Source organism: Pipistrellus hanaki (assembly GCF_964339955.1).
Source record: "Pipistrellus hanaki genome assembly, chromosome: 10".
Classification (NCBI taxonomy): domain Eukaryota; kingdom Metazoa; phylum Chordata; class Mammalia; order Chiroptera; family Vespertilionidae; genus Pipistrellus; species Pipistrellus hanaki.
This window is the reverse complement of record NC_140512.1, coordinates 14,543,422-14,559,660: the sequence shown is the minus strand read 5'-3', so window position 1 is coordinate 14,559,660 and position 16,239 is coordinate 14,543,422. Positions and strand designations below refer to the sequence as shown.

At 39.3% G+C, this 16,239-nt stretch overlaps 1 protein-coding gene across 4 annotated transcripts in view; it reads right to left on the bottom strand.

Moving 5' to 3' along the window:
* Positions 1–5,881: 5,881 nt before the first annotated feature.
* The window catches only part of TARP (TCR gamma alternate reading frame protein), a 28,552-nt gene continuing 18,194 nt past the window's right edge, over positions 5,882–16,239 (bottom strand). For 3 of the 4 annotated variants that reach the window (XM_084897588.1, XM_084897590.1, XM_084897591.1), the window contains 4 exons: positions 13,446–13,769; positions 10,034–10,084; positions 8,661–8,711; positions 5,882–6,712 (listed from right to left, as the gene is read on the bottom strand). In XM_084897588.1, coding sequence (XP_084753714.1) covers positions 6,570–6,712; positions 8,661–8,711; positions 10,034–10,084; positions 13,446–13,731 — 531 coding nt within the window. In that variant the 5' untranslated portion in view covers positions 13,732–13,769 and the 3' untranslated portion in view covers positions 5,882–6,569. The remainder of the gene's footprint in view (positions 6,713–8,660; positions 8,712–10,033; positions 10,085–13,445; positions 13,770–16,239) is intronic. The other variant, XM_084897589.1, reaches the window with a different exon arrangement.

Below are 16,239 nucleotides of genomic sequence, written 5' to 3'. Positions count from 1 at the left end.
CCCCAGGACCGTGCCGATTGAGCCTGTGGGCCTGGGCACCCCTCTGTACCAAGCGTGGGTGGGGTGGGGCCCACATTTGCTCTTTACGTTTACAGTGCTGACAGCCCTCTTCTACTCGACCCCGATCACCCTTCTATCTGATGTGCATGTCCTCTGTTAAGCTTTGCTCAGGCTGACTGAAGTATTTTTCAGGCTTACATGGTCCCGTATAGGACCTTCAGGGACACAGTTGAACGTAGGGCCTCGATAACCCTGTGTTCTTACGAAGGAGAAAGCCTATCACCATTGTCTACATCCATGGTCTGTCCATGCTGCGGGGTTCACAGACACAGGTGTCAACCTGTCTATACTGAGAAAACGAAACCCGAAAGGTGGAGGCCTCAGTAGATCAAATACTGTGGAAAAGCCCAAATATTTTGGTGAAATGTTAAGGATTATCCCAATGCTGTTTGCTGACCATCCAGAACAGCATCGTGATGGCCTGAAGGGGCAGGATCTGAACAGTCCTGGGCATAAAGTTTGCCTCTCACGCAGGGTAGGCTTTATTAATCTCCTGGCCTAGGAGTAACGGGAATAAGCCTTGTATATGAAAAGTGGGGTCCCCTCCCCACAGCCTAAGTGTATGTCTAATAACACCCGCCTGCTTGTGTCTGCTGATGGGTATTTTCTTTCACATTAGCTGTGCCCTTTTGAAAGTGGTTGTGGTTTAACTGTCCTTATTTTATCTTATAACACGCCAGCCACCACTGGTACAGACCCAACCCGTGGGGGCCGGTTTGAGTTGGAGCCTTTTCCACGAATCAACCGCATTTGCCAGAGCATGTAAACAAAACGGGCCTGAGAAATGAAACACCCTCAGCTGCACCAGCACCCTCCCACCACACACGCTGGCTCCTCCACCGCCACCTCCGCTCCCCTCTCCACCGCCGGTTTCAGGGCAGCCCAGGTTGAGCTGGGGAAGGAAGTGGCCACGGAGTCTGAAGCCACAGGAGATACTGGCTAGCAGCGCCCCAGCTGTGAAATTAGCCACACCAAGCACTCAGTGATTTTGAGCTCCCTCTGCTTCTACCTTTCCCCAAGCAGAAATAGTTTCAATTCTCTTAAGTCAGCGATCTTCAATCTTATGTCATGGCACACATAAACTAATTAATATTCTGCAGCACACCAAAAAATGTTTGTTTGTTTTTTGCTAATCTGACAAAAAAAAGTAATAATGTCGATTGACTTATGAAAATAATAATAAGAGTAATTACCTACCCTTTTTACTCAAAGGAACTTTTTAAAAATCAGATGCATATAGTACTTGTACAGTGGTCGGCAAACTCATTAGTCCACAGAGCCAAATATCAACAGAACAACAATTAAAATTTCTTTTGAGAGGCAAATTTTTTAAACTTAAACTTCTTCTAACGCCACTTCTTCAAAATAGACTCTCCCAGGCCGTGGTATTTTGTGGAAGAGCCACACTCAAGGATATTATAATGATTTCTATTATAGTACCAAGCATTAACCAATCCCATGCAACCTTATTATTAGATGTAATCCATAAGATGCAACTCTTTAAATGACCTATATGTTTATGGTTTAAGACAGGCCATTTACACCAGCAGGCTATTGTTGTGTTGGCCGTTGTCATTTTTTAATTTGACAATTTAAGGGAGAAGAGGTCAGCGCCCCTGTCTAAAAAGCCAGGTATTTACTGTTTTAGAAATCCTTGTGGCACACTGTTTGAAAATAGAGAGGTACTTAGCCTAATGAGGTTTGATCAAATCAATGAGAATCAAGCAGGAGATCTAATTAAATGTAATCTTCCTTGTATCTGCTTGGTCTTATTTTACTTCCCAATGGGAACCTCTACTTGGTTTCACAGAACCTAAAACTGATTGTAAACAAACAAAATCTTTTCGATTTTAAATGAGACATTGTTTTCATTCTAATATGTAAGGGTTTTTGTTTTTGAAGGATTCATTACAGAAAATAGAAAAATATAATCACATTTGTTTTCCACCCACCAACCATACATTGAACATTTTATTTTATGCTGATGCCCATGGTCATACACAGACACACGGATACATGAATGTCATACTTGTTAGTATTATTAATAGAAAAGAGAACCAAAGGACATGGGCAAATATTTCACAGAAGGAAAACATGAATAAACTTTAAATATATGAAAAGTTGCTCACCCTCACTCATAAGAGAAAAGCAAATGAAAGCCATAATTAGACTATTTTCCAGTTGTCATGTTAGCCGAGGCCTGACATTGGTCAGCACACTCTTGGCATTCACCTACATTGCGGTTGAAATGAGCAATGCACACATTCAGAATGACATTAAACACTAATATTTATTTCAGCATTTTTTTATAACAGGATTGGGAATAAGCCAACCGTCTATCACGGAGAACTGATTTTATAAAGGACTGTATATTTACCAGTGACATACGCAGCTAAGTGCCCCTGTGTCCTGGCATGAGCTCTAGGATGAACAAGTAAGAAAAGTGCAGAATAACATGTATTGTATTCCCCCTTTGTGTGCTAAGGGAGGAAATTAGAATATATATAAACATGCATATGTATTTATATATATATGCATTGATTGCATAATGAAAACAAGAAGGATGCCCGAGAAATAAAAATGTGGTCTGTAAGATAACACATTTTACAGGTGTTGTGATGTTTGAACCCCATGGTGGTGTCATCTAGCAGTTGTTGCAGCACGTTGTCCTGTGGACCAGGCTGTGATGGCTCCCGGCTGCCTCAGAGTGGAGACAGCAGCACCGGAGCTCAGGAGCTATTTCAGTCACCTGCTGGCCTCATACCGGCTACGCATGAGAATCACTAAAAGTTTATTAAACTCCGGTGCCGGGCCTGTGATGCAGTCTGGGCCTCAGGGATTTTTTTTGACAATATTTTTAATTGACTTCAGAGAGGAAGGGAGAGGGAGAGAGAAACATCAGTGATGAGAGGAAATCATTGATCTGCTGTCTCCTGCACACCCCACTAGGGAAGGAGCCCAAAATCTCGGCATATGCCCTGACTGGGAATCAAACCATGGCCTCCTAGGTCACATAGGTCGATGCTCAACCACTGAGCCATGCCAGCCTCAAATTTTTTAAAGGCACCAAGAGGACAGCCGCTGACATAATGGGTAAAACAGCAGATTTTCAGTCAGGTGGACCTGGAATCGTGTGGATGGGGGCAGTACCCACATTTAACCTTTGGCATAGCAGCCTCTCTCCATGTAGCCTTCCCATTAGCGCAGCATGATACCTGCACTGTGTACAGTGAGAGCATCAGACTGAGCATGCAAACTGCCGAGCAGGAATTTTTTATGCTAAATTCCTGATGCTCACTAAGTTGCAGATACTTGCTGTTATTCAAAAAAAAACAGAAGAAAGCGAACAAAAAAATAAAATAAAAATAGTCTAACAGAACCTGACAGTGACCATGCATTTACCCAGATAAGTTTTCATGGCTAAAGACATGTTGAGTTTCTAGCTTTTTGGCTGACATGTATCATGTGGGTGTAGTATCTCTGACTATCTCTTATTATTCAGAATTTCTAATTGGCCGTTCTATAGAACTTTGATTCATGTAAAGGGAAAATCGAGTATTACATCATTGTGGCTTGCTTGATTGACAGAAAGCCTTCACAAAAATCTATGTGTTAATGGAGAAAAGAATCTAAGACAGTGGAGAGACTTCATAACTGGAAAAGGTTGCTTTGTTGTTTCCCTTCTCTTTGTGGTTGGGAAGTGTATGGAGTACTTGAATGCTGTAAAGACTCTTGAGACGTGAGTGCTTTCATGTGGAATTGAGAAATCTTTGCCTAAGTTTCTCATTGCACACCTGCGGGTGCCACCTGTTGTCCTGGTGTTTGTTTCACCCAACCACGTGCCATGGATCCTAATCTCAGATGTCTGATTGGCGTGTGTGAGGTCAGCATGTGAAAGTCTTCCCAAGATGAGAAAAATTGTTGGCCCATAACCCTCTAATTGTATGGACAGCATAGGAGTAAGGAGAGAAAGCGTAGACAGGTAAAGAGGCAGTTCTCTTCATTAGCTCTTAGCCTAATAAGGAAGAAAATTTTCCTGTCTTAACTGAAACTAAAATTAATCCCTTTCTACTCTAGTAGCAACTAATGTAGATGTGAGAGCAGAGCTCTGGGAACCAGGCTTCCTGGGTTCAAATCCAAGCTCTTTCTGTTATCAGCTAACTATGGGGACCTTCTTTATCCCCTCTTTGCCTCAGTTTCCCAATCGGTAGAACAGAGATAATTGTACTTGTTTCATAGCGTTCATTAAATGTTAACACATGCTTAGATAAATATTAAGCACTGTGCAAACGTTTGCTGTTATTACTTCATTAGGATGTTAAGTCACTGAATTTGTAAATATGCTAGAAATGTGAAATTATTTAAATCGAACACTTTCTCGTAAAGATGGGTAAACTTAGGCAATATGACATGGTCAAAGCCTGGCCAGTGTGGCTTAATGGTTGAGCATTGACCCAGGTGGTTGCAGTTTGATTTCCAGTCAGGGCACAGGCCCAGATCGTGAGCTTGATCCCTAGAAAGGGACATGTAGGAGGTAGCCGGCCAATGTTTCTCATTAATGATGTTTCTATCTCTCCCTTCCTCTCTGAAATCAATAAAAATACATTTTTTAAAGAGAATAAATGACACAGTTAGAGCCAGGCCAAGTAACAGGCTCTAATTATGGAGTGGGTTCCTCCCATCACACCGTGTGGCAGTCTTTGTGAGGGAAAAGTCCTGGACCAAAACGGAAGTGTACCCATTTACCTCAGAGATGCCCACAGACACAGAGAGGCTTCTACACAGTGATTCTGCGGACCTCGGGCCCAGAGAGCACCGAGGGCACCATCAGACGTCCTGCTCTGCCTGGCGCTCTCAGTTCATTTCATTCACACCCCAAAGAGCAGCTGCAAATCTGGGACACATCATATACGGCAGGATTTCCATCCTGTTGCTAATCAAGGGAGCAATTACGGTTCTACCAGGAGATAATGCAGATGCACCTGCAAGTCCTTAAGAAACTTCTCCCCGGCTCCTTGGAGAATGCCATTGGTAAAGAAGCAGTGTATGTTTCATTTAGTTTTGTTTTTCCCAGTTGAAGGTAGGTGAGGGGGAGGTTATATGATACTAGGCAACAAAATATGTCTCTGAGTCTAGAGAGACCTGGCTTCAAATGACCATTACTTACAAAATGGTGACCAGGAGCAGATAAGTCTCCCCAGTCTGTGAACTTGGACTACACCCACCTCCAAGGGCTCTGAGAGGATGAATGGGATTGCCTGGTTTGAAGCAGAAACTCACGGAGGCACTATTCCACCCACATCTAACCTCTCTGCAGGGAAATAAGATTAGAGATGACTGTCAGTGTGTGTGTGTGTGTGTGTGTGTGTGTGTGTGTGTGTGTGTGTGTGTTCTATTATTTCTAAAGTAGAGCTAGTAATCGTTAGCTTCTAATGCTATTGAGGACTTACATGGACCAAAAATTATTAACTAATTCACACAAATCGAGGAGACCAGCCACTGTAACTGCATTCTACAAATGAGAAAAGTATGGCACATGGAGTTCAAGGAGTTTGTCTGAGGTCACACAGATAGCAATGCCAGACCCAGGACTCAAATCCAGGCACTTGGGGTTCAGAGTCGACGTGCTTCACCCATCCCTCACATTGCCTCTCCAAAGCCAGTTCTCACAGGGTGATCGTGAGAATTGGGAAACTTGATGCTTGAGAAACACTGGTATCGATCTGAGCACACAGTGCAAAAACCATGGTAGGTGCCACAGTGTCGCCATTGGAATTCCCCAAACCAAACAAGTATGGCTGTGGTGACCTTTGACAGAGAAGGAAGCTGGGCACCTTCATTTGGTACTGGCTCCCCTCGGAACTAGTGCCCCAAAGAAAGCATCAGAACTACCGTCTCAGGGAATGAACTAGCAATGTAGTGTGGACCATCACGCCAACACTGAACTTGATACCTCATTTGTCATGTCTTTCTTATCTTGGACTTCCAATTAGATTCATCAGATTAAAGTACATGGACAAGAGGAGACTTTTGATTGAAAAAATTTTTTATTGTCTTATGAAAAACAAAATACAGAATTCAAGTAGCAAATTTGGAGTCTTCTGGGTGCGTAAAATGGAACGTTCAGGGCAGTTGTTTGGTGCAAAAGCTCTAAGGAGTGTGACTAGAGGCTGCGTGCTGTCTGTACTCAGAAGGCGTGATGATTAGGCGTAGCTAGAGGAGCTGACGGGGATTATGGGAAGATGGTGCTAAAGGGTGCCCTTTGGCCCTGCCCCTGAGTAATGGCAGAATTTGTTATGTTAGACAGTGAAGTTTTCTTTTGCCCAGTGGTTTGAAAATCATTATGCAAAAATGACATCATAGAAAAAATGCACATGTGAACTGAAATCATCTAAACACGGAAAGTCCAGCTAGGTCCTCAGCAGACAGGTTCAGAGACAAAAAAAAAAAAAAAAAAAGACAAAAAAAAAAAAAGAAAAGAAAAATTGATCCTTTTGTGCCATCATCTGTTAGGAACTCTTGCCATGGTCACAGACTGCTGTTCTCCTAACCAGGCAGACGGAAATGACGGCCAAGTAGACCAGGCTCTTGAGGAGGAGGAGGAGGTAGGTGTAGTAGGCAGAGGTATTGATGAGCTGCAGCTGAAATATATCTAGGAGAAGTCATTTGATTAGTTTCACCAGTTCTTTTGAAAGGGTAGGAAATATTAATATTAACTTACTAATAATTACTTCTTATGATTTTTCATTAAAGTGATACCCTCACACCACCAACCTCCCAAATGAGCAAACATCTACCATCTCTACCAACAAGAACAAGACAGTGTAGAATCCAGCTTGCAGGCCAAGTCAGTCAACAACCTCTGCTAAATTCACTTAGAGCACTCCAAAATATTAAAAACTAAGGTTGCGTTTTTAATGAGTGAGTCCACTGAGAAGAAAATATTTGTGGTAAATAGCTTTTAGCATCTCTTCACCCTTACCACATATCTAATTAATAATAGCCAATATTCATTAACCACTACACAAGTGCCAAACACTCTGAGTTCTTTGTATGCAAAGCATTAATCTTACATATTTTTACAACAAGCTATGAGATTATTATTTTAATTCCTGCTTTACAAATAAATGGGGAGAGATAAGTAATTTGCCTAATATCATGCATTTATTATAATAAGTACCAGAAGATGCATTTCAATCTCAGCAACATGAATTTACAGATCACATTCTTACTCTGTAATTCTGCATCTCCAGGTGCAATTAATAATACTCCAAATATCAAAGGATTAAACATGAGTATAAAGTTGAGTTGATGATTTGGAAGTATCTGAAGCATTACATGTGCATGCAGTATGATTCCTACTAAGGGTACAATCCATGAAAATTTGGTAGCGTTCACAGTGGAGTGAGTGTGAGGTTTCAGTAGAGGGCATTATGTTAACTGGAAGAACGTGGTTAATGCAAATTCTCTGCAACTTTAAGAGGTGATGGCTCACCTGTCTTTCCTGAAAGTTTCTTATTGGGGCTATGATACTATAGACCCTATAGTTTGGTTGGCAAACTGTGGCTCTTTGGCCCCTTGTGTGTGGCTCTTCCACAAAATACCACGGCCCGGGTGAGTCTATTTTGAAGAAGTGGCGTTAGAAGAAGTTTAAGTTTGAAAAATTTGCCTCTCAAAAGAAATTTCAATCATTGTACTGCTGATATTTAGCTCTGTTGACTAATGAGTTTGCCAACCACTGCTATAGGGCAGCTAAATGAGATACCTTATGCTAGACATTCTACATATATGACTTTATCTCTTTAAGAACTGAGTTGGCAGATGAGGAAAGTATTTTTTATAAAATGTCAGTACCCATATTCATGCAACTAATTATTAAAGGAGTTGGGGTTGAAACCCAGTCTGTGGTACTCAGAAGCCCATGCACTGTCCCTAGCCCCGCTCCAGCCATTCATCCATTGTCTTAGGGTCTTGGCTTTTGGCTTTTTTGTTCTATGACTCAACTCATAAAGGAAGCATAGAGAACTAAGGAAATATATGAACACTTGACTCAGGTGGCCTGTGCTGAAACCCCAGATCTAGCTGTGTGGCCCCATGTACGGAACTTACTTTTAACTCACTTGCTCATCTGTAAAATGGTGGAAAATATACTTACCACTTCATAGGAGTATTATGATAATTGAACAAGTAAATTCATTCAAAACACAACACTAAGCCTTCTGTATAAGAACTGCTCAGTAACTGTCAGTTCATGTTTTTAACTACTAGCAAAACCAAAGATAAACATCTAGAAGCTTGTTGATAGCATGTGTTCCCTAATCAGTAGAAACAAAAGCCATGCAGATGAATAAAATCCAGTATTGAAATAATTCTGAGCATACCACCGCACCCCACAGTCATCTCATACCAAAATACGGCATTTACTGTGTTAACATAGGTAATAGGAAATGATGGGTTGGCTTAAAATATCACAGTATATTCTGAAAAATCCAGCCATTCTGATTTTTCTACCTTAAGCCAGAGAAGTTCAAAATTTAAGTTGATCAGAAGGGGGGAAATGTTACAGCATGACACAAAGGCAAACATATGCAAAAACTTACCACTTTTGTCTTCCAGATCAACTTCTTTTTTATGATTAATAACAGCAACTTCTACAAGAAATGAGAGCACTATTAATAAATTATTCATAACCATTATTTGACTGCGTGTCTGGATAGACAGATACATAGATGATAGGTAGACAATAGATAGATAGATGATGATAGATAGATAGATAGATAGATAGATAGATAGATAGATAGATAGACAGATGATAGAATCTACCAACAGAGAAGAGCCATTAAAAATATGAGCCCCATAAATCCAGGAATAGTTGCCCAGACTCTATGCAATTCAGTAGACCTACTACATATACTTTGTTCCTGCAGGTGAAGATGTTGAAATGAAGGGTACATTTTAATTTTTGAATCCTACTTGGAGGCTATGGTCCAAGACTACCTGTTTTCCTCCTGCACTCATTGCTCCTAGCACAGTGCCTGCCGCAAAGTAACTGTTTCATAAGTACTGTTGAATGGGAAAAAATGAACAGAAGAAGGAGCTGCTCTACAAGTCCTCAGCACACACTGCTGGCACGAACAGTTGCTACCCAAAGAAACTTGCTTAATTGTAGAACCCACAACAGAATCTCACATGTTTGAAGGAGTCTGGTGTAGACAAATTTCCCATTGAAGAAGCCATGCCTTTCCAAATCATGCATTTCCCCAATATGCCCCGCTCACCCGCATAATTTTCTGCAGTTGTGTTTGTGGACATGACAATGATATTAATAAAAGCTAATGTCTTGGAAGTGATCATTACTGTGCGAAGCTGTGTGACACAGTGCATGGCCAATGCTTCACAGGCATTATCTCACTTAACCCCCCAGGAACACTGGAGCGAGTTGTATTTTGGAGGGCCCCATGTCACCGACGAGGACTGGGGTGTAGAGAGCATTAGTGACTTGTTGAGAGGCACACCAGTGACTGGCAGAGCCAGCATTCAAAGGACTGTTGTGGGAGATTAAATGGGAGAGAACATGTGGAAAGTACTCTTTAAAAATAAACCATAGAAATGGAAAATAATCTATAGAGAAACAATATACGTCCACCATTGTAGACACTAAAACATCTCTTCCAGGTGTCTTAGTTATGCTTAGCAAATTACCTTTTTACTACGGGAGCTTGGCATTTCAGGGCAATTCTTTTCAGATAAACCAAGTCACACTTATAGTTAGTTGGATATATAAAACCTATGTTTACTGTGTTAACATAGGTAATAGGAAATGATGGGTTGGCTTAAAATATCACAGTCTATTCTGAAAAATCCAGCCATTCTGATTTTTCTACCTTAAGCCAGAGAAGTTCAAAATTTAAGTTGATCAGAAGGGGGGAAATGCTACAGCATGACACAAAGGCAAACATATGCAAAAACTTACCACTTTTATCTTCCAGATCAACTTCTATTTTATGATTAATAACAGCAACTTCTACAAGAAATGAGAGCACTATTAATAAATTGTTCATAACCATTATTTGACTGCGTGTCTGGATAGACAGATACATAGATGATAGGTAGACAATAGATAGATAGATGATGATAGATAGATAGATAGATAGATAGATAGACAGATGATAGAATCTACCAACAGAGAAGAGCCATTAAAAATATGAGCCCCATAAATCCAGGAATAGTTGCCCAAACTCTATGCAATTCAGTAGACCTACTACATATACTTTGTTCCTGCAGGTGAAGATGTTGAAATGAAGGGTACATTTTAATTTTTGAATTCTACTTGGAGGCTATGGTCCAAGACTACCTGTTTTCCTCCTGCACTCATTGCTCCTAGCACAGTGCCTGCCGCAAAGTAACTGTTCCATAAGTACTGTTGAATGGGAAAAAATGAACAGAAGAAGGAGCTGCTCTACAAGTCCTCAGCACACACTGCTGGCACGAACAGTTGCTACCCAAAGAAACTTGCTTAATTGTAGAACCCACAACAGAATCTCACATGTTTGAAGGAGTCTGGTGTAGACAAATTTCCCATTGAAGAAGCCATGCCTTTCCAAATCATGCATTTCCCCAATATGCCCCGCTCACCCGCATAATTTTCTGCAGTTGTGTTTGTGGACATGACAATGATATTAATAAAAGCTAATGTCTTGGAAGTGATCATTACTGTGCGAAGCTGTGTGGCACAGTGCATGGCCAATGCTTCACAGGCATTATCTCACTTAACCCCCCAGGAACACTGGAGCGAGTTGTATTTTGGAGGGCCCCATGTCACCGACGAGGACTGGAGTGTAGAGAGCATTAGTGACTTGTTGAGAGGCACACCAGTGACTGGCAGAGCCAGCATTCAAAGGACTGTTGTGGGAGATTAAATGGGAGAGAACATGTGGAAAGTACTCTTTAAAAATAAACCATAGAAATGGAAAATAATCTATAGAGAAACAATATACGTCCACCATTGTAGACACTAAAACATCTCTTCCAGGTGTCTTAGTTATGCTTAGCAAATTACCTTTTTACTACGGGAGCTTGGCATTTCAGGGCAATTCTTTTCAGATAAACCAAGTCACACTTATAGTTAGTTGGATATATAAAACCTGAGGTGAGAGTTGTATTTATCTACAATGTTTTTGTTTGTTTTTTTTAAAGGCAGATATACATACAAAGAAGAAATTTCTTAAAAAGAGCATTGACCATTGGGTGAGAAAAATAGTTGCAATGGTTGCTTTGGCTTATCCTTTTTCTACTAGATACATTCTTGTCCATATGGATGTGGTTCTGGTATGCATTTCTATGCACTCAATGAGGTCTTTCTTTGCTGAGGTCTAAAAAAAAAACAAAAAAAAAAAAACTGGCTCTGAGGTACAGACTTCGGGGCAAACCCCAAGATTAAAAATGTTAGTATAATCATGTTTAGATGTTAAAATATCCCCCAAGGCCTCACTTTACTATGTCTCAAATGTCCCTTTATCTTCCTTGCAGTGACTTTATTCATTAAAAATAAATAAAACTCTCCTAGCACCAAGCACTGATTTAATCAAAAAACAAGAAAGTAACAATTTTTCATCATAAAATCCATGTGTGTATCCTAATTCTCTTTCCTAATCTGGCAGAAAACTTGGACCAGATTAGTTTTCTCTCCCTTCAAAATCACTTCAGTGATTTGTGCTTCTATGTTATATTTTTAGAATAAAAAAACGACACACAGCAATCTTCCAAGAAACAGCATGAGAAATTTGCCATAGAACGATATCAACAGAAACACCCTCGTTAGCTTTGCTGCCGTGAGACGGCCCAGGGAGACATTTGTTTCAGAAATTAGATGCCAAGTAAAACACCTGGTAATGGAACCTTCTCTCCTTTACGGTAGTCATCCCTGGTCACTGGAAAAATAAAAACCTAATAGGACATTGAAGTTCAGTGATTGTATTAAACTTGTGCTTTGCCTATTTGCTTCCTCTCTGTTTTGTAGCCACAGAAATAGGGAAACTTAGGGCTATCTTGGCAATCTTAACCTAGTTTTAGGAAAGGACATAAATAAATACACAGATATGAATAAATACATTCATTTTATATTTTTGAGAGCAAGCATTTCACAGACATTATTTCATTTGTCTTTCATCACAGCCCCAGAAGGAAGCCAAGGCAAGTGTTCCAACCTGATTTGATCTTTGGGGAAACTCAGATCTAAGATAAAGACTGGTACACAGCAAAGGTCTTAGCACATCTGACATCCTCTTTTCCCAGTGCTTAAAAAGGGCTTGTTAATCACAGGGTAAAGTACCAACTGGTTCCTTCTTACGGGACCTTGATCTGTTGTGTTAATACTCAGGACTTTAAGTTCTGAGTCTAGGGAGTTCTGGGACCACGGCTGGGGTCAGGGCATATCCGGCCCTCTGCCCACACTGTCTAAATATGTACAGCATCTGAATCAAAGGCACTCCTTTGGGACATCATGTCCGAATCCCAGGTGATGCTGCATGTCTAGGAAAAGTCTACATTCTCTTCACTGTGTGCATCCTCCTGGAACAGAGATTCGTTCTAGTGTATTCATCTTTCCCCTCCCAGGCCTGACACGCGCTACCACTGCACTACATGTTTGTTGAGCAGCAATACCAACGGCAAGAAATATACTCATTATGTAGAATGGAAATATGTTTCTAGGCACTAGACTCACCAAAATTTACCCGCAGAGGTATATAAAATGCGAATCTAGGACCGTAATAACACTGCAGGGCTAAATTATCCTATTTTTTGGTGAACCCCAATCCAGCCCCTTCAGAATGACACCAATAGTTGCTTAAGATTCATTGTTATGGGTATAGCAAGTATAGCAAGACTCAGGCACGAGTGACTTTGCTTGCTGAGCAGAAAATTCCTGAAAGATGTATGCTTATTCTCATTTCCTGGCCAAGTAAGATAATCAAAAGTGGAATCTCTTTTTGAGCATTTCTTGTGTGCTAAATTGCTGGTGCTGTCATGTAGGTTGTTTCATCAACAACCCTAAAAAATCATGAGGCTTTAATTTTGGGTGATAAAACTGAGGCTGAGAAAAGTAAATTTTTTATTTATCTTTTGATGTTCCAAAATGTATACTATTTTTAATTCTATGGGAAAATAGTAAGATATTTATGCAACTATTAAGTGTAGCAACATTTGAGGAACATATATGTATATATAATGGTTATTATTAGTATTGCTTAATAGACTCATGGGGCATTCCCTTTGGGGGGGTGGGAAAGTGTTCTGGGAAGACACACACACACACACACACACACACACACACACACACACGCGCGCGCGCGCGCGCGCACGCACGCACGCACATGCACACATACCTTTCTTTATTGCAGGAAAAAGAATCTCTTGATCCTCCTTATTATGCTCATGTTTGACGATACATCTGTGTTCTTTATGCATTGACTCCTCACTCACAGTCAGCCAGCTGAATTTCATGTAGCTGTCGCCAACCTTCATGGTATTTCCCTGCTGAGATTCCAGAATTGTATCGCCGTCTTTTTCCTTCCAGTACACCTTGATAACATCAGGGAAAAATTTCTCAAGAAGACAAAGATGTGTTCCAGCCTTATGAAGGTTTATTTCAGCAGCTGAAGGACGAAACATAGTAGGCTTGGGGTAGAACTCTGAACCATAGCTCCTATCTGTGGGGAAAATGGAATAGCAATGAAGAATTAGAGACACACAAACACTGTGTGGTTTGAAACAACCTAGCCTATAGTGAAAGGAAGGAAAGCTGCCACTGAATCAGTGCTTTGAATGGCCTCTCATCCACAATATACCAGTAGTGTGGCTACTTATTATTGTTCTTATTTTCAGACATGAAAAGAGGGTTCATAACTCGCCCAGTGTCACAGCTATTAAATGGCACAGCCTGAATGAAAATTTGGCCTTTGTTCCTTCTCCATGTGCTAAAATGAGATAAAGCTTTTAACTGCTCCAACATTTGTGAACTTATTTATTTATTTTTAATCTCTCATGCTGTCATAGGTGAGGAAGGATGGCGGGGATAGGGGAGTAGGGGAAGAGATAATCTCTCTTCAGATGAGAATTCTTGGTGGCTTCTAAAGTGCAAATAAGCAAAACCCAAAATGGACACAGATAACACTATGGTGACTGCCTGAGGGCAAGAGGTTAGGGGAGGCAGAAGAAGGTACAGGGAGGATAAATGGGGACGGAAGGGGACTTGCCTGGGTGGTGAAGGCACGATGTAATATACAGATGATGTGTTACAGAATTGTACACTTAAAACCTGTATAATCTTATTAACCAATGTCACCCCAATAAGTTCAATAAAAATTAAAAGATTAAATAAAAAGTAAGGTACTTTCCTTCCCACATTATGACTTTTGTAATGTAAGCTCTTTTTGGCCACACAGACTCCTGTTCTGTAACTCTGTGGGAACTCACTCTCTATGAACTGATCTCAAAATATGCCAAATTATGTTATTTTTATAAAAATAAATGCCAGAGGAAGTTTTTCATTTCTTTCTAAACAGTACACAGTCACTTGTTTTAATAGGAGTCTACTGCCAGGTGTACTTTCTTTATCCAGTTATTCTTTTACCTTCCAATATGGACCCCATGCCTAGTTCTGAAGTAATAGAGTTCTCCCAATAGGTTTCACACCTGAACCACTCCAGATTTTTTAGGGCAGTATTGAAAACTGCACCTCCAAATTGTTTATGATGCCTTGAATTTAGAAGCAAAATAGCAACAATTCCAAAATTTCTATTAAAATTTTCATTGATCATTTTCAGAAACACTCATCTTAATCTAGCGAGTAAATGCCCTTAACAGAATTTCATTTTGCCATTGAAAAGATTCACCAAAAGCACATTTTATTTTGGAATTTCATTTGAAGTCTAAACATGACTATTATAACCATATTTTAAATACACCATATTTTGACTCTGAGTATTGTTCATGAAATTTTTGTTTACCCTACAAGGCTGCTGAGCTATTTTAGAGCTCCATAATTTTTTGTTTTTTGTTTTCATGTGCTGAGTAAAATTTATATATAATTGGGATAATGTTAAGAGCTATGGTTCTAGAGTTTCTTGCAGAATATGTAAAAAAACATCATATATTTACAAGGCATGCCACATGCATGCTGGAATGTTACTAGATTATATATTTATTATTAATCTAATGATTGAAATTATAAATGTTAAAAACCTTTTCAATTTTATTTCTGATTAAAATACAAATTCCTTACTATATTCTTTTTGAACTAGCTTAGATTTAGTTTAATAAGTCAATGGGCAAATTTTAAAGAAAAATTAATTGAATTTCTCATTTGAGAAGGAAAGGAAAAAAGTTCTTGAGACTTTCTATTTGTGAAGCAAAGCTCCTGATTTTTATACTAAATCAGTAAGAAAAGAATGTTGGGTTTATAAATCATGTTGTAAACATAATTAAGTCATAATATGCTTTTTAAATTTTATATAGTATCTTACTTTTAGTGCAATAATATTTTATATATTATAATAGTAAGACATTCTATATTTCTCCAACCATATATTTTATTTTTAACTTAAAAACCATCCTATATAAAATAATGTTAATTTTTAAATTTTACATTATATTTATATAATTTGAGTCTCTAGTCAACATATTAAAGAATCTAATTTTCATCTTAGAAACTTTTTTCTTCATAGTCATACTTCTGGTTCATTATATTAAAGACATAGAAAAACAAATGACAAACTGGAAGCGCTTTTGTGTGGAAACACACTATTTTTATTGCCTGTCCCTTTTCCTTAGCTAGATTCTTTTCATCATTCTTTTCAAGATAAAATCAACCTTGAACTTCCATACCTTTCTTAATGTAATAGTTAGCTGAGTATTATATAGTATACTTGATTGTATGTGGTTAGTACCTATATGCTGGGTAAATTATATTACATGTTTTTTCTTTAAACGTTCTTTGTAAAACTTACGTTTTTATGCTCAAAATCTTGTTCATGATGTATATAATAGAAATCAGTTCACAAAATAAAAAAGCCCTCCCTCAAAAAAAAAGATAAAACAAGGTTTATCCTGCTGAAGTAACATTTTTAAAAAATGGGAGTTTACTTACATTACTTTATCAACAATAATAGAAATAAAATG